At 41.0% G+C, this 18972-nt stretch overlaps 2 protein-coding genes across 3 annotated transcripts; both read left to right on the top strand.

The window, feature by feature from the left end:
- Positions 1-883: 883 nt before the first annotated feature.
- ppp1r26 (protein phosphatase 1, regulatory subunit 26) lies at positions 884-14362 on the top strand. Of its 2 annotated transcripts, none has more exons than XM_012866159.3 (5): positions 884-1088; positions 6946-10139; positions 13458-13572; positions 13653-13720; positions 13812-14362. In XM_012866159.3, exons 2-5 carry the CDS (start codon positions 7015-7017, stop codon positions 13837-13839), a joined length of 3336 nt encoding a protein of 1111 aa, XP_012721613.3. In that variant the 5' UTR covers positions 884-1088; positions 6946-7014; the 3' UTR covers positions 13840-14362. The 2 variants fall into 2 exon arrangements, with proteins under 2 accessions (XP_012721613.3, XP_021173997.2); XM_021318322.2 differs by lacking the exon at positions 884-1088 and adding an exon at positions 1206-1624.
- Positions 14363-14400: 38 nt separating this feature from the next.
- Positions 14401-18160, top strand: mrps2 (mitochondrial ribosomal protein S2). The gene is made up of 4 exons (XM_036140374.1): positions 14401-14518; positions 14734-14850; positions 14920-15040; positions 17478-18160. Exons 1-4 carry the CDS (start codon positions 14494-14496, stop codon positions 18022-18024), a joined length of 810 nt encoding a protein of 269 aa, XP_035996267.1. The 5' UTR covers positions 14401-14493; the 3' UTR covers positions 18025-18160.
- The last annotated feature ends 812 nt before the right edge of the window (positions 18161-18972 follow it).

The raw sequence follows: 18972 nt of genomic DNA, 5'->3' as shown, positions 1-18972 counted from the left end.
AGCTCTGGAACTGCAGGTTACAGACCCCTGATCTAGCAGATGGAAACTATGATCCTGTCTCAATACAGCTACAGTTAAAAGTGAAACACCTTAATTTCTAAATCATTTGTAAAGTTTAACTGTAAAGGTTAAAAAAAATAAGTTGATCCAAGGGACCAATCAGTTACGGTTACTATGCCAGCACATATGATGAGAAACTGATTTAGTATCATGTCTTCAATACAGGGGCCTGAACAGGGGCCAGGACCTGTTCTACAGGGGTACTGGCCCCAATTGACCCCTGTCAAGATCTGTCCATGCAGTTAATAAAAGAAGGTTTCTGTATTTATCTTTTTATTATTTGTCAGGTGTAATACCTAAGTCTTTGAAAATCCACATCTGTTTTCTAATGTGCATAATGCTCCACTATCTGTACAATTCAATGAAACACAAATAATGAAATATAAATAAACAAGATCACTATTCATGACATTGGCACTTTTGCAAACCCTATTCCAGTGTTTTACTGGCTGATAACAGAGATGGAACTGTAAAAAAAAAAAAAATAAAGCAGGAAAAATAGTAGCCTACAAGTAAAGTAGTGCATTAGCAGCTGAAACTACAGCTGATAACAGCCGGCCTACCGAACTTAAGTTTCGTAGTAGAAAGTTGCCTGATCGTTACAAGCCTTCCAAATTGACTATGCCTTCACAAAAATGTATTTCAGCCATAAAAAAAAAACAGGTGACACCCTACTTTTTTCTTTACAGAAACTTTCGGCCATTACAGAAATCAAATAGCACCAAGTTAATCAGATCCCGTTTATTTAAGTGACTCAAACAGATATATTTCACTTGTTTCTAAATGTGCCCGCTTCAAGCTGCAAACTACATGTTTTCCGGGTAGATGCCATATTTGAATGGGTCTGTGGTTGGTGGGACTGTGGCTTAGAGAGGAAGCTGGTCCGCCCGGTAGTCGGAGCGAGCGGAGGAGGGGGACTCGACGGCGAAGAGCTCAGGCAGCGAGCCGCTGACGGACACCGGAATATCTCCACCAGCGCGACGGAAAGGCGCCCATTTCTCGCATGTTTCACGTCGGCTCGCATACAGGTGGGTCAAACGTGTGCGCCGCTGCGTGTGTTAGGTGGGTTTTTATGTCCGAATGAGTTGAGCGGAGGACGGTGCGCCGCGTCTGTGTACAAAGGCTTTCTTCGCCGGAGAAAATGCCGGGGCTGCAGCAGCCGGGAGGCCCGCTCGCTCGTCTTTCAAGTCGCCGACTCACCTCGCTAATTCCTCCCCGTGTTTCACGCCATCCTTAGTCTCTCCCTTTTTTTTTTTCCTTTTACTAAAAAACCCACCTGCCCATTTTACTATCAACGAGCCCGGCTTGCCGCCGGTGGCTTTCTGGAAGAAGCAACGTGGGGGTTTTGACAACCGTGGCCGGTGCGGGGGGGAAACATGGTTGCTCTGCGGAGTCTCCTACGGATGCACGCCGGGCTTTGAAGCGGTCCTCGCCGCTAGAGGGTTACGGGGGCAGCCGGTGTGGCTCTGTCGCACTCCAGGAAGGGACGGCGAGGTTAACAACCAACGCAGCGACGTGTTTGGGCTCAGCGTTGAAGAACAAGCTGCCTGCCGAATGTTGGGAGGTCTGGAGAAACTTTCCTTGTAATATAGCAGACAAAGTTGGCACGCTACGATGTGACGTTTTTATTTTTTTTTTTAAATCGATAAATGCGCTTCTGACTAGTTTTCAGACCGGGCGTCTACGGAGACCAGCTGTAGTGTCATGTCGCCTTTATTTTTTTCTTCACGCTACACTAGTTTGGTTTCAGCAGGTTGTGGCCATAGAGGAGTTCTGCATATTGCCTCTCGGCGTCAGACTAGTTTACCCGGGCTGGCGTGCCTTTTATCGGCTGCGTACTGAGCTGGAAGGGCGGACGGACTGGAGCGACTCTTCTCTATGGGACATATGTCCGTGAACGCATCAGTTGCCTTTTTTTTTTTTTCTTCTTCCAACAAAAATGCCTGATTATACTCGTGGGACACATGGTGTCTGCTTCATAGCATTTATCTGTGGAGTAAACACTATAAGCTACAGGGGAGGAGGGCTTGTTTCGTATCTGACGAATCATCGTCTCTGTTCGTTTGGCCTTGTGTTTTGAATCGGTATCTCGTTGAAAAGCCTCAACGACGACCTATTTTCGGTTTGCATGTAAAGTTCTCCACTTGTTTTAATCTAATATTCCTAAGAATTCGTGATCCCATGAACTCTTACTGAGGTTTCCAGGGACTTTGGGAGAGAAACAGGCCCCCAGGATCACAGAACCCCTACTATACATAGAAGTATGTTTTTTTTTTTTTTTTTTTTTTTTTTTCTTGCTTATTCAAATAGTAAATGATTTATCCTGACATATCGCCTGCAACGTATCTGCATGTAGAAAACATCTAATGATTATTACTGGGACTTGACAATGTCCAAGACGCCATTCTTCGCTACAGTTTCCTACCATTGAAATTTTCTTAATTTTCTCCCTCATTGTTGCACAGCTTCAGTCCTCATCCAGTCTAGTGGTTAAAAGTAATGGTCTACTACTTATCTTTATGCCCAAAGAACACAGAAAGTCTTGAATTAACAACCTTGTTTAATATGGGCATTTTAAAGGCATGTCACATGCTTTTTTTGTTTTCTTTACTTTAAAGGGGACATATACTTTTTAATGCCTTCCTTTTCACATTTAAATCATTCAGTTGTGGTCTAAATAACATGGAACTACAGTGCTTTGGTCTTAATTCCTTGTTGTTGTTGCCCCACAGCCATTGTTTTGCCCCTGTTCGGAGGTATGTCTAAGAACAGCTCAGTTTGATTGACACTGCTAACAGCCGATAAGAGGAAGACATTCCTCCTGGCTCTGATTGGTTTTGTCTGACCGGGAGCAGTGCATTTCTGCAAATGGCAGTATAGGAGCACTGGGAGGAGCCAGAGCAGTATTTTTTCCTTCTCATATTTTAAAGTCAGGATCACTGAGCTATATAATACACTGGAGTGCTGATTTTGCCGAAAAACTGAAGTCACTGGCCGCCATCTTGCTACTCCCTACTCTTACAGAACCCCATAGGATTTGGTTGCAACAACAAGCATTTTTCTGGCTGTGTGAAAACGTTTCATAGGTAATTCTACAGTCAGTGGATGTACTAACACTATCAACTACTAGGAAATTAGGTGCTGAAATATTTTACATGTTATTCATATTAAATATACATATATGTATACATATATGTAAATATGTTTTTGTATATTGTTATTTATATATTTATAAATGTTATATTTAAATGAATAAAACGCAAAATGTTTCAGTACATGACTTTCTCAGTACTTGCTAGTTTTAGAACATAACATAAAAGTATATGGCATTTGACATTTTAAAAGTTTTAAAATAATCCAAGTTTTAAAAGAATCCAATTTTGTTAAATGTTACACTGCTTTGCTGATTTATTAGGGCTGAAACACACCAAACCATCCGACCCGACTTTCGGATCTGTACAGATGTTTTTTCCCTCACCTACCGACTGCTTAGAGGTTCCCTCTAAGGACCGCTGGACTCGCGAAATCGAGTATTCACATGAGCGTATGTCACGAAAATTCCAGAAGATTCAGCAGCATTAACAAGCGGCGGTGTAAACATAAAGCTGCAGTTGCTTCTTGAACAAGCTCAAAGGATCGCTGTTTAATTGTCTTATCTGTTTGCTGTACTTCTGAGGTCCTACCATGGGTAAGTAGTACCCAGTAGTAGGTTACTACTACTACGCAAGGTAGTACGCAAGGTTAAGTAGTACCTTAACCTTGCGGTTGAGAGATTTTATTTTATATTTTACCTAAAGTGGACGTGTTTTACTTTCTTTCTTCCTGTCTAACTGATTTGAGCTACACTCAACAAAAATTTAAACGCAACACTTTTGGTTTTGCTTCCATCTTTTATGAGATGAGCTCAAAGATCTAAAACTTTTTCCTCATACGCAATATCACCATTTCCCTCAAATATTGTTCACGAACCAGTCTAAAAATGTGATAATTAGCACTCCTCCTGTGCTGAGATAATCCATCCCACCTCACAGGTGTGCCATATCAAGATGCTGATTAGACACCATGATTAGTGCACAGGTGTGCCTTAGACTGCCCACAATAAAAGGCCACTCTGAAAGGTGCAGTTTTGTTTCATTGGAGGGGGGAGGAGGGTCTGGGCACTCACAACACCAGTCAGTATGTAGTGTGACCACCATTTGCCTCGCACATTGCAACGCATCTCTTTTGCATAGAGTTGATCAGGTTGTCAGTTGTGGCCTGTGGAATATTATATTGGCAGGAACTGGTACACGCTGTCGTATACGCTGAAATGGTGATATTGTGTATGCGGAAAAAGTTTTTAATCTTTGAGTTCATGTCATAAAAAATGGGAGCAAAACCAAAAGTGTTATGTTTATATTTTTGTCGAGTGTATGTAGTATAACTTCAGAAAACGGCAAGCCGGTCTGCCCCCACCCCATTCCATTTGACCAGATGTAATTGCTACGACCTGATTTTCCGATTTTCGGGTGGATTGTGTGTTTCGGCCTTTTAGCGGGTACTTTGTCCAGTCCAGGAATGCCTCACAGTCTTTTGCTCTTACCAGCAACATTAATTTTCCATGTATATATTAGGGCTGGACGATATAGGAAAAAAAGCTTATCGGAAAAAAAAAATACATATTGATCGATATCGATAATTATTGAAAATATTTAAAACCATATTTTATGTGCAGCTCTGCCTGGACATTTTATGATATTGCTAAATGATTTAATTTTAATAAAGAACACAAACACAGAATTCCAATTAAATCTTTATTTAACCAACTATTTTAACCATGACAGAATTGTTTTAAAAGAAAAATAACTTAAGAGACCTGAGTTATGTTATTAAATACTGACAAAGAATAAACTAAAGTGACCAGTAAAATGACCAAAATAAATATACCAAATAAACAAATGAAATAGCATATTTATTCCACTGTTCAAGCCCCGGACACCGCGGTCGGTCCGAACGCACCGTTACGTTTTTGAGAGTAGAGTGGTTTAAGGTGGTAGAGGGCCGTTTTGCTCCTCATGGACTAACTATTGGCATCAATCTTCAGGACCAAATTAACACGCCAAGAGAGTTACCTAGTAAGATAGTAACTACTTATAGCCTAAATTAAATTAACTTTCCATATTTAAAAAAAAAAAATATATATAATAAAATATATATATATATATATATATATATATATATATATATATATATATATATATATATATATATATATATATATATATATATATATATATGCTGTATGCTAATCATAGGTGTAGTTTAAAGCTCCAAAGGGTACTGTTTGGGGGACATAATTTTAGACGTTTAGAGATAAGGTAAAAGCAGCAGTATGTTGGGAAAAATGCTAACTGAGAACTCAACTATGTTGGAGTGTTTGGTCATTTTTTTTGTCTCATCACTGTAAATCTGAAATATTTTTTTCTAGTTTTGTTTTTCACTTCTGTCAGTCTGCTGTATGAACAACAACAAAATGGTAATGTGCTTAACATAAACTTTTTTGCAGTACAAATGAGCATGCTGTTTTTAGATATTACTAATTAAAGCGTTTTAAGAAGACAAAGTGCTAGTTCCAAAACTTAGTTCAGATCCTCCTGTCTGTGTCTGTGTGCACTCAACCAAACTTGTTGCTCTTGAGATTGTCGAAGTTAGTGTTTTAACAGTACATGACTGATGTGTAACTGGGGTTACATACCACAAGTTATTTTGCCAGACATTATCCCTAGCTTGTCTGACTGGTCTTCAGGCTGAACGATGCCTTTTAAACTCAAGTGAGGAGTAACAGTGGGAATCAACCACAAGCCTGCAGGGAAAGTACGGCATTTCAACATTACTGTGGCCTAGATCTGGGGTAGGGTGTGTGCAGTCATTTATTTATTTATTGTTGAAGCACGTTTTTCTTTGTATGACAAACGATACACTTTAATGTAATCATCTTCCTATTCCTCTTCTGTTTCACCCAACATCCCAACATCAGGTTATGTCAAATTTTCATTCTTCCATAGAGTGCTCTCCACAATTAGTGGACACTAGCAAAGATGTGTAAAAAGCCTTAAAATAAATTGTTGCCATGGAGACCCCATGGTCCGAGATCCTCATCTTGATGCAGTTTTCTTAACAATGAGGTTATTTTCTTTGTCCAGCCTTCTTTACCACAGTTCCAGTTGTTTTTAAATGTCGTATTTATTCCCTTACTGTAAATTTGGCCATGTTTAAGTGCCATAACTTACGAAGAACAACATAAATGTTCCCTAACAGAATTGCATCTTGTCATGTTTTTCCATATTTTGAAAAGTAGCTTAGATAAAAAATGGATATGAAATGTTAGCAGAAAGTTAAAGGGTCCACAAATATTTTGGGAACAAAAGGCAGAAATACATATCAATTAAATAGTAACGTTCTTGTGCTAAAAAGCTGTTTGTGAAGAGTGCCTAGACTGCAAAGTACTTCAGTGAACAAGAGTTCTTCAAAACACAGTTTGTGATTTATCAAACCATTATTATCTGTGGCAAAACAAAAAGAGCTTTGTCAATACTTTTATGACAGAGTGAGAATAGCACAGAAACCTAAATATATGGACTAGGATATTCTAAACTAATACTTTAGTGTACTTGCTGATTATTTTTTTTTAATCCTTACTCTGTTTTTGAAAAACTAAAAAGAAGATACTTAGATTTTCCAAAAATATTACTAAAATCTAATCATCTCATGAAATCAATATTGCGTATCGTATTATCAACTGAATTTGTCCTCGTAACATTTGGTCCCAAGTTTATTGTTGACTTAAAAGTGAATTACCCTTTAATCCACTGTCTAACACAATTCCCACTTCTGTCTTCCTCTCAGGTTGAACCATGTAACTTGTCGGAGGCTGTTGCCCTCTGATGCTCGAGGAACACTACACACTCCTCTAGAATGTATTTGATGAATGTACCTCCTGTCGCAGCAACGGAAACAGAATGGCGAAGATGTGGCCCACCTGGAGGCTATAGCCTTCCAGTCTGCTTCAATGACTCTGACACAGAGTTGTCCCCCAGAGGCCCACCAATCTCAGACAAGGTTCAGATGATCATTCAGAGCCTCAGGAGCAGCCAGTCCTCACTTGACATGGGCGATGAGATTGAGGCAAACGTGCCATCAGGACAGGAGCGCCATAGCCAAGTGTGCAAGGTTGCAGTGGGTAACTACGTGGGCGCCAAGTCGAAAACTAAAAACCCCACCAAGAACCAGCTCACCCGTTCTTCCTCCATAGCCAACCATGACAGCAGTGATTCCGACAGCGATGACTCGGTAGACAGAGGAATCGAGGAAGCCATACTGGAGTACCTGAAAGAGAAGGATGGTCACAAACGCAAGGCTGAGCCATCTTCCACTTTTCTTCAGTCATCCAAAATTCCCAGGACAAGCCCACCGCACTTTGAGTTTGCCAAGCAAACCCCTGAAGGCAACTCGTCCTTGATATCCAGTAGCCAGTTCCCAATAAGCGTCAAAACCGAGACCCCAATCACAGCAGCTAATATACCTTTAAAGAAGTATATCAAAAACAAAGCCTCCCACGATGAAAACTTTGATTTGGATAAAAAGTCAACCAATAATCTGCTTCGTTCCCAGGAGCAATGGAAGAGCCCCTCTGATACAATCAGCTTCTTCAACACGACTCTAAAGTACCCATTAATACCAAAGTTGGAGGAAGACTTGAGTGATTCCAGTAGTGATGACGGCATCGAGGAGGCCATTCAAATATACCAATTAGAGAAAAAGGAGCAGCAGAATAAAAGGGAAACCTTTAATCCGCAAACATTCCAAGAGGATTCAGACTCGACTAGCGATGACGGGATTGAAGAAGCTATCCGAAGCTACCAGCTTGAGCAACAGAAGGAGAATAGTCTCCAGAAGCAACTCCTCTACAAGCCTAAAGGCTCTATGAAGAAAACCAAATTGAAGAGAAAAAAGGTTGGAGCAGGGAAACAGACTCAAGCTCCATCTGTTTCAAAACCCAAGACTTCACTGTCTTGCAGCCGCAAGGGGAATGGACTGCTTTCTTTAAAAGTCGAGAGTTTTAAAGAGCAGTCAGCTCCTGCTCCTTCCAAAGTAAACACCACCGCAGAACTGATGTGTGCCGAAGCGATACTGGATATTTCCAAAACCGTAATGCCCGGAGCCTTCCATCAGGGCGTCGGCCTCAGCGCGTGTGCTCCGCCAGAACCTTCTGGACAGTCCTCTCTTCCTGATGGACACCCATGTGAAGAGAGCAACGACAGTTCTATTGATAGTGAAGACGGGATTGAACAAGAAATCAGAAAATTCCTCGAGCAGAAGGCCCAATTGCACAAACTGCCACCCACCGTTCAAGAGCCTCGTGGCGTAGTTGATCCAGAGAAGGGGAAAGGAAGCGATGCTGCTATTCAACAGAAACCACAGCGGTTGTCTTTAACTCAGAGAAGAAAGCAGAAGGAAAAGAGCATAAGTGGGGCGAACATGTCGGGAGCAGACAATAAATGCAAAAAAACTACTGCGCACACAGGAGAATCGGACGTCCTGGCACGTCTGCAGAGAAGTCAGCCCCAACCAAGCACATTACACACGACAGACCAAAGCGGAGACAAAAGCAGTTCGCTTGACAGTGACGAAGACCTCGACACCGCGATCAAAGACCTGCTAAAGACAAAAAAGAAATCGAAGAAAAAGATCAAAGACGTGAAAAAGAAACCCAGGAAATGCATCAAAGATGAAGAACCACTGTTGGGAAATGCTTTACCCAACAAAAAGTTCAAACACGAGCCTGGCTTCAAGTGTAGCGCTTTGAAAAAAGTACGCTGGGGTGACGGCGAGGTAAAGGACAAGTCTGGATTGGCCAAAAATATCTCGCCACAAAAGCAAACGGACAAAAGTCAGGACGGCGAAACGGCAGACACCGTGAGAGGGGAAGGACTCGACACGAAGCCGCCGCAGTCCGTCGGGTCCCTTCTTCCGATGGATGATGACAGCAGCTCGGTAGATAGCAACGACAGCATCGAGCAAGAGATTAGAAGGTTTCTGGCTGAGAAGGCAAAGGTTTCCCCCGGGGACAAAACTAAAGATGGAGCCGTTTGTAAGAACGGGTCCGCTGTGGTTCGAGACGCAGAGGTTCAGTTTCCAGTTAAAGACATTAAACAGGAGACTCAGCTGGCTGAGATTCCTCCAGAACACGTCGCTCCTCCATCTGCATTTCAAGCAGAGACCCCACAGAGGTTCCATACTGAAATCTCAGCTGAAAGCCCGCGGCCATGTGCGTCCTCGGTCCAGTCCTGCAGTCCCTCTCTCCTGGAACCGGCCGACGGCGCGGGGACGACCTGGAACCAGCAAAGGAGGCCCAACGCTGCGCGAGACGGCCTAATCAACGGCACCCAGCATGTGGAGGGAGGTCGGCCTGCTTCCCCCGTCAGCCACGCTCGTTCTCTTGCTGAGTCAATAAAGTGGCGCCAGAGCCTGGGGCTTCCCATTCCTGACCCAAGGGCTCTGTGCCGGACTCACTTTCACATCACCTCTTCAGAAAGACGAGGAACTTCATCAGAAAGCAGGGACCAAAAATCACAGACTCCGGCCCCTGCCTGGTGTTCAGCGAGGAGCGGCAGAGCTCCGTTTTCCGGCTCGGCGGAGGCGGGCGCGAACACCGCAGTTAGGCCCCCCGTTTTGAAGTTTTTCTCCACTGCTAGGCAGCCTGCAAAAATGACCTTTACACAGAGCCTCACCACTGGCAACCGGTCCCAGTTCTCCTTGGAAGAAGGGCGGGCGAGTACGGTGCACGTGCCTAAGGACAAGAGTGTGTTTGTAGAGCTGGAAACTAACAGGACCAACCATGTCCAGGTCCAGAGCAGGGAAAGGAGTGAGGGAAAGGAGAAGGTAGAGTTGCTGAGTGAGAGAAGAAGAGAAGGCAAGAGTATGAAGATAGAGGATGAAGGAGCTAATCAAGACAGGGAGGAAGAAGAGTTTATAGATGAGTCAGATTGCGAATCGGGCAGCAGGAGAGATCCAGATAAGAAACAGAGCTTTCCAGCATTGTGAGTATTTGCTTTGATCACTATTCCTCAGCAGCATCATAGTTCTATATGTAAACTTCCTAATGTTGCCCTGCTAATTAATATCATGTTTCTTAAGCTCATTCATGTACAGACTCTAAGGGAATTTTTGTTAATATATTAAAACAAAAGAAAACGTGCTTTTTATATATATATATATATAAAACATGTAACACAGTGGCACCAACACATTTTTGTGCTCTAATTTTATTTCAAATCCTTAATCTTTTGAAAAGTTGAGTTTTCGTACAGCAAAAGGTAGAGTTTTGGTACGACGAGGAGAACGGGCAAAGCCAAGAAAATGTGTAATGCTATTTGAGAAAAAAAATCTTTTGTCATTTCTTTTATACATATACTAATGTCACTGTGGATAAAATGAAAACAATGGGTTCAAGGGAAAAACAGTTGTTAAAAATTTGGTCCGATTGTTTTGGCAGAGTAGCATATCGATGATTAAAAAGTAAAAAAAAAAAAAGTAAAAAGCAAGTATCTTTGGAGAGATCTATCAATCTTTTATTTTGAAAAGTCAGACCTCCATTCAATATTTATTTATTTTGCCAAGTCAAAATAAAACAAAATTTGGGTTAAAAATTAACAATCAGTGAGGAAAAATTAGTTATAATAGTTAAATCATTGTTTACCAAAGGCAAATTTTGAATCAAATGAGGGAATTAACAGGCTGTTTTCTTTTTTTCTTCTTCACATTTCTCCCACAATTTTATTTTATTTTTTTCCACCAAACCACTTCAAGTGTTAAACCGGAGCTACTCCTTGCGTCACACCACCTCTTTCAGTCTCCGCCTGCCAGATATCTTGCTTCTGACTCAGAAAAATTTGCTCTAAGCTCCGAAGCACAGAAAACCAGCAGTTGAACTATTGTGGACGTAATGTTTAAAACTTCAGAATCACGTTTTTACTCCCTTTTTAATATGTTAGGGTTAGGGTTAGAGTCCCATTTCAAACCGCCTGCTGGAATTAAAAGGCGGACGTTCCCTGGTCCACACAGAGTTCAGTGTCTGATCTTGCTATCTAGCATAAAAAACGGCTCACGTTGCAGGAATCAACTTTTCCACTTCTTATGCTTTGTATCAGATTATAGTACAGTACAACTTCTGTTTCTGAGCAGTTCACTGCACTCTTATAATGCCTAAATGTAGAGAAATACATTATTGTCCTTGTGTTTCCAGTGGTAGTTAGCTTGGTCCCTGACCATAACCGTTAGCAACTCCCTCTTGTTTCTCGAGTTGCAACTAAAACCTAAAAGGGTGGTGACATCGTTCTAAGATCTAACATCTCAGACAAACTGAAGGGGGAGGGGGGGACAGTCAAGTATGTGTCATCTTTCTTTATATTTCAATACTGTGTGTCACCCAGTTATACAGGATTCTGTTCACAGTTGCAAGTTACAGCTGATTCTATACTCATAATTTCAGACTGTTCAGAGACGCTGTAAGGCCTGCTTTATTCCCGTTTGCTGCGCTGCTGCTAAATTCCAGAGATGGGAGTTCTCTGTCTGCAAAGTGCAATCACAGGTGGTTGTCTTTATAACCGAAGCTGCTGATATTTGAGCCTCTGCTTGCCAGGATTCTGAAATAAATGACAGGATTCCTCTGGTTAAACTCTCAGCTCTGTGATCTTTCATGCAGCAGAGTGAGGGTCAGACACTTAACCGAGGAGACCTGTTTTAGTGACGGCGTGGCATGGCATTGGGTCTTTTTTCACAAAGTCGGTTAAAAACCAGCTCTAGGAGCCGGCCTGGTTAAGCACTGAGACTGCTTTGGTGGGGGGAAGAAATCCAAGTGGCTTTGTAAAAAAACAAAAAACAAAAAAAAAAACATTTTGCTTTGTACTGGACTTATATAAAATCATTAATTAGCTGATCGGTAATAAAAACACACAGAGGCCTCTGTACTGATAATAAATGTTGTTTGTGGCTTTAAATGTGGTGGCGAAATCTTAACTGACCTGATTGTATAAGAGCGTCTCTACACCGACCGTCCCACCAGTCAGACTTCAGTTCTTTGGAAACAAACAGGACAAAATGGCCATGAGGGAAAATCTTTCAGTCACTGAGCTTCATGTTATTTAAACCACTTCTCTGTATCCGTCATGTGATTCTTTTTCTTCTCTCTCTCTGTTCCACAAGTGGTCTTATATCACATTAAAAGGAAACATTAAATCTTTTTACATCAGATAATTTGTTCAGTTTTTTTCTTTTCTTCCTAAACCCTTTTTTTGAGCAAAACGAGCCAATCAGGCATTAGATTCTCTCTGTATGAAAGTCGTGTGCGAAAACACCACATTTTCATGGTAATACCTGGCAAAAAAAATTTAAAATGAAAAATGCATAATATGTTCTAATTGCTCTTATTTTGAACAGAAAAGCAATAATTAGTTATCCTGCTGCTATAATGATACTACATCCTGGTTTTGTTAATGTTATCCATAGCATTTTGTTGACTGTGTGGTTTTTGTGTCCATAAATATTCCCAAACGGCCTACTTTTGTCTTTCTTGTAAGCAAGGTAAATGTGTAGCAACTTTCTTTCAGCCAGCTGACCAGCTGCGTGCAGCCGGGGGAAGCGGCAGCACTGGTCACTCTGGCTTCTTTTTTAATAGGACTTTTACAAAAATAGTGATGGAAAATTTCTGGGGTTCTGTAAAAAGCTCTGTACACCGTGATACCGGTGACGGGCCGCATAAGGATGTTGGAAACTGTGCGGCCTCGGCTCTCGTCCAGCTCGTTTGCAAACCGAGTCTTGAAGCAATCAGATGTAGGTGTTTTTTAATTCTACGCTTTAAAGTCATTCTCCAGCTCTACAGCTGATGAACACCACTAACAGTCTCAAACTTGTAACCTCTACGGTGAAGATTGTTGTTCCAGAGTCCACTGAAACCTCGCCATCACCCCCTTTTCTGTCTTACTGAATGTGAGATGTTGTGTTCATTTCTTTGGCTTATCAAAGAGTTTGCTCTGTGACGGCAAAAGGCTATTTATTTTTGTTTATTAAAAAAAAAAAAAGTCCTTACTGAACATGCTGTGCATTGACAGTTTTTTTTTTTTTTTCTTTGTAAATGTTTTTTAACATTTTATTTTCTCTCATTCTTTGGATTACAAGACAACTTTTGCTGTACCTTTTTAAGTGTGAAATAAAGAGTCGAGTCTGAACATCTGTGGGTCCCGTTGCAATTAATTCAGATGGATGTTGTCGTTGATGAGAGGACGCCATTGCACAGGTTAAGTGGCTTGGAAGCGGATGGAGCTCGCGGTCTGACAGACATTCTGCTCTGCCTCACTCAGGTCTTTGGACAAAGCCATAGATCCTGGAATCAGAATCAGTCCGTGCATAGCTTTCACCTCAGAGAAGAGAAGGCAGATGTTCAACAGGAGGTACCTAGTTAGAAAGTGCACAAAGGTACAGATTTGCGAATATTTTGGGCGTCGTTTTGCCTGAATCCATAGAGTGAGAGATGTGTTGTCTAACTATCCTTACAGGGGAATCCATCTGACACAAAGACCCTGCAGCAAGTCAAAAGAAAGCTCCAGTTTGTTCCAGTTGATGGGTGAGTTTACCAGGAAAAAAATGTTTCCTCACAATCACACTCAATTAAAATACTCCAAAATTTAGTTTTTTTCTTTTTCTTCTTTTTGCAGGAGAAAGGAGGCAGGCAACATAATTTAACAACATAACATTACATTTTCCCTGTTCATGTAGGCTGTTTGAAGTTAACAGTTATTGGTAGTTAAAGAAAGCCTGTAAGGTGCAAATAACATTTGAGTTCGAAAGTGCAATTTTACGTGTCCATGTTTGCAGGTGGACCTTTTCCATTTAAAAAAAAAAAAAAGATTGGAATTTTGTTATGTTTTTTCAAATTGCAAGTTGATAGAGAATGCTAGGGTTTATTTGTTTATAGCAATTTCTGTTCTTTTTTTGTTGTTGTTCCTGTTACCAGTTTTTCATTTATTTCCTTTTTCTGTCTGGGCAGACTACAAGTACTAGTCACGCTGGGCATTAACCTTTTTTTAATATATAATTTATTATTTTATTTTTGGTCATTTTTATTTTTGTTTGAAAAAAAAACAAGATGCCGCTAGGTATGACTGACGTTTTTATTTTACATGTATGTTTTGTTTAGCTTCTAGATTATTTTATTAATAATAATCTCGCGTTGTTTGTTCCTCACAAAACTTGTGACGTTAAATAAAAGAATGGCACTATGGACTGGGTTGTTTTATGGTTTTATGGGGTTTACCACGACACAAAAATCTGGTTTACGGCATACGTTGAACTACAGTCACGCATGCGCACTTTGTTGACCTTCTTTCCCTGCGAAGCATGGCTGCCCGGGCGCTTACAAAAGGTATGTAAATTTAAAAAAATGCTCTTAGCTGTGTGAAGGAAACTTTTCCAAGTATTTAATTCAGCAACACTTAAGTTTTACGTTTTGGCTTCTGTAAGCCTAGTCCGTCAGGACAGAGCCGGAAGCTATGCAGCTCTTTCTAGGGCGTCGGTGCTCAGTGTTTCTCCTTGGTTTATGTCGGCTACGCGGTGACTAATGTCTCCCCTCACGCTCAGGTCTGCTGGGCTTGCGACATGTTCGGGGCGCCGCGGTTAAATTCTCCAACAGTGGACATAACTTTGTTGCTGCGTCCCCCATGAAATCGCCAGAAGCACAAACTGACTCGGTCACAGGTGAGTTTCTACGTGGTGAGAATGTATTTGCGTAAAACTGTCGCTAAAGCCCGCTTTTCCTTCTCACAGAGAAAATCCTGACCCTGCCTCTGGAGCAGCCGGACCTTTTCCGTGTGTCGGAGCTGTTCACCGTGAAGGACTTGTTCGATGCCAGAGTGCATCTTGGACACAAGAAAGGCTGCAGGCACAGGTCGGTGAAGATTGAATGGATATCAGATCTGCCGATTGCAAGATAAAAAAAAGAGGCACACAATGATGCTCTGTAAAACCAACACAACACTGAAAGGACAAGCTGGGCTTTTAAAGTACAATGGCTTGATTTAAACATAAATGTCCCTCACTGGGGATATTTATTTTATTGCTGGAGAAGTAATTCACCAAAAAATGTATTGCACAGAAATTAGATTGCATATTAAAAAGGTAAATGCAAAGCCTATTGCACAAAATAGTACAGTAATTAATATGTAGGCAAAGTTATGGGGAAAAGTGTTCTCTAGTCTTAATTCAGACATAATCTGCAGTGTGAAACTGTTTCTTTCCCATGTAATCATATGTAGCTGTGCTAATTTTAGAGTCTTTAACAGCTATTGTTGTGACAGCTCCACAATAATGTTCCTTGCTGCATTTAAACTGCAGCAGCCAGTTGCAGGGTTGCTTTTCAGGGCAGATATTGCTTCCTGTATGGAGTAGGAATGTTTGTCCAGAACTGTTGCTTTTGTTCATTTGGTTCGCACTCTCCTGGACATGTCCTGTGCAACGAACACCCCTATCAATGCTTTTTTTTTTTTTTTTTTTTTTCTCAAAGATTTTATTATAGGACATTGTGCAGTGCCTTAGAAAAGTATTTTTTTTCCCATTTAGTTTTCTAAATCTATAGACTTCAATAGATTTCATTGAGCTGCAAAACTCCTTCCATATAAACATCTGCCTTGCATAGCAAATGCTGTACAGAGAGCAATCACCGCGTCGCCAGCTGTCGGTGGATTTGACGCTGTTTTAACCAAACGTCTAAAAATTGTTAGTCACATCTAGTACAGATCATCTAATGTTGTTTTTAAGTAAAACAAACAAAACAGTAGAAGCCAGTTTTGCTGAATTCATGACTTAAATCATCTTTATTATAAGCTGACTCTTATTGATTGCGATTAATTTTCTAACAGATATGTGACTAGTTAATTTAATTGATTAAAAAAGTCCTAAAAAAATACCAGCTACGTTTACATGTTCAAAAGTAACCGGAATAAGTGGACGATTGGAATAAAAATGCGTCATGTAAACGAGCCAATTGGAATATGATGATTAAGCTCATTCTGAATGAAATTATAATTTAAATGGTAGGGGTGGTTTATGACTATTGATAATCTGATTAACGTCCATATTGACGCTTGTCAGGCTGAAGTTATTCCGAATGTGGCAAACTGACCCGAGTGCATCCAACGAAAACGTGCAACCTTTCTGTTTGAAAAAATAAAGAGCTCAAAATTGTTGCTTACTCATTAACGTTTCAACCGTAATTAGAACCTGGTGCAAGTGCTTTATTCACTATTTTTGTAGTTTAGCAAAGAAGAAAGTATTTCTTCTTCTGTGTGTTTTTTTTTTTTTTTTAAGGGGAATTTGATGCACATGTCAGAGTGGTTCTATTCTGAATAAAGCCAGGTGTAGATACACTCACATTATGATTAATTGATTATGTGCTCACATAAACTGTGCAATTCAAATACATTTTAATCCGATCGTGAAATTTTGTGCATGTAAACATAGCTACTGTGATGTTAGTGGTTAATGCATCACAGACTAAAACAAATATTAAGGGGGTGTCGGAACTTTAGGAACATTTGTACTTTCAAAATAATCTAGCTATGCAAGTCAAATCTACTTGTGATATGATCATGACTTCAGTGATGTTTCTGTTGTCAAAATTAGTAAAGTCCTCTGAAGTCACAGGACACGTACTGAAAGAAGACATAAGGGTTCTTTGAGGGATGTTTTTGTGCAGGCACGGCTTAACGAAACGTACCCGCGGAAAGCTGCTCCACAAAACTTGGTCAAGGTAAATTACACTTGTTGTTTACCATGGCAACCATGCAGATCACCTCAGAAGAAGTGGATATGCGTCCTTTTGCAAATCTAGACAGGAAGAAAGACCTGTTTTTAGAGCCAAAACGGTTCTTTGTCAATTTTCTGCAATGCTTGTACAAGTCACAAAGTTTGCTGTTTGTTTACGACAAACGAAACACTCCAACCTGATGTGTAGCTTTGAACCTGAATACATGTCTAAAATAAAAGGAGGGCAGGGTTTGGGGGCTGCAAGACTTTGTAAAGTGTGATCTCCATCGTGATTTTTTTATTTTTATTTTTTTTTATTTATAGCAAAATTACAATTATGGGTACGGTATGAAATGGCAGGACGTTCTCTTTCTTTTTTCCCTTATGACAATATGCAGCTACTTAGAATTAGAAGTAAAACGTATAGCGCATTACTTAAAAGATACATGTTTGTTTTTTCTATTGACATGGGAAATAAATGCATGTTAACATCCATGGGAGCTTTCACAAAGGTTTTCAAAACTGTTGCGTGTTTTCCTTTAGCCATTTCTCATGATGGTACTATGCGTCCCTTCTTCTAGGCTCATGGAACCGTATCTGTACGCCTCCAGTCTGGACCACGATGTCATCGACCTGGACAAAACCGCGGAGCACCTCCGGCTGGCTCTGAACGTCACGGCTCAAACCGCGTACCGCAGTGGCATCATCCTCTTCGTCAGCCGCCGCCGGCAGTTCTGCCACCTGGTGGAGACCACGGCCAAGGACTGCGGGGAGTACGCACACACGCGGTACTGGCAGGGGGGGCTCCTCACCAACGCTCACATCCAGTACGGCCCCGGAGTCCGCCTGCCTGACCTCATCGTCTTCCTGTCCACCCTGAACAACGTGTTCCAGCAGCACGTGGCCATCAGAGATGCCGTCAAGATGAACATTCCCACCATCGGCGTGGTGGACTCGAACTGCAACCCCAGCCTGATCACGTACCCGGTGCCAGGGAACGACGACACTCCGGTTGCCATGGAGCTCTACTGTCGCTTGTTCAAGATGGCCATCAACAGAGCCAAAGACAAACGGAGACAGATGGAGCTCCTTTATGGCCTGTCAGAACCCTCATCAGCCAGCTCCTGATGTACTGTTCTGCTAAAGACGAGCTGTAAAAAAAAAAATGTATATAAAACAGCCCTGTTCTAAAGAATTTGCTCTGTGTTGGGTGACTTCAGAAGTCTCTGTGTATATTGTTCATTAAAAGAGGAATCTTGTTACTGTAATAGTTTTCTTATAATGAACATTATTCTACAAATCACATCAGTTAACATTGCAGTACATTCTAGATATACGTGCTGTGCACAATTTCTAACGAATCGGTAATCATAACCCATGTAACGAGAGAGAAACAGCAACATTACACTACAGTGTAACTTAGCAGATATTGCAGGAAGTATGGCTTGTCTGCAAGTAATTAAATATGAAATATTTGTCTAAAAATGTATATTATAGTGTAGTTGTTCCCTCCTTTAGAAATTTAGAAAATGGCTAATGGTAACTATAGAAGCCTGATTTTATTTCAGATGTTTTCAGGCAAGATTCAGAGCTAGCCAGACGTTTCCACTTGGCAGCCAGAGTACCAGCTCAGGGCTTTCACTGATTTTTTTGGGGTGGATGTTGAAACAACATGCAGCTGTTATCATTTTGGGAAACAAACATTTGGTGCAGAAACTCAAAAGCCAACGTCATCGTTCAGGCATGGTGGCGGGAGCCGTGTGGTTAGGATCCGTTTTGTTGCCAGAGGTACCGGTGCGTTGCAGGATAAAGTAAAGAAGCACGTTACCTCAAATCCACAGATCCATGATTGAAACAGAAGCTGGTGTTCCTACACAATGATCATGTTACCTAAAACACATTGACAGGGCTTTGGGAATGGATAACATGACTATTAAAAAAAAATCTTTTTTAAATTGGTGACTCAATGCAATCTGCAAGAGTTCCTTAGATGGAAACCTTTCAACCCAATTAGAATAATGAACTGCACTGGACGATAACTAGGATCAGTTGGAATGTGTGTAATTGACTTGGAAT

The sequence above is a fragment of the Fundulus heteroclitus genome, chromosome 8 (assembly GCF_011125445.2).
Source record: "Fundulus heteroclitus isolate FHET01 chromosome 8, MU-UCD_Fhet_4.1, whole genome shotgun sequence".
Lineage (NCBI taxonomy): Eukaryota > Metazoa > Chordata > Actinopteri > Cyprinodontiformes > Fundulidae > Fundulus > Fundulus heteroclitus.
The sequence above is the reverse complement of the archived record's forward strand: the minus strand, read 5'-3'. Positions and strand labels throughout refer to the sequence as shown.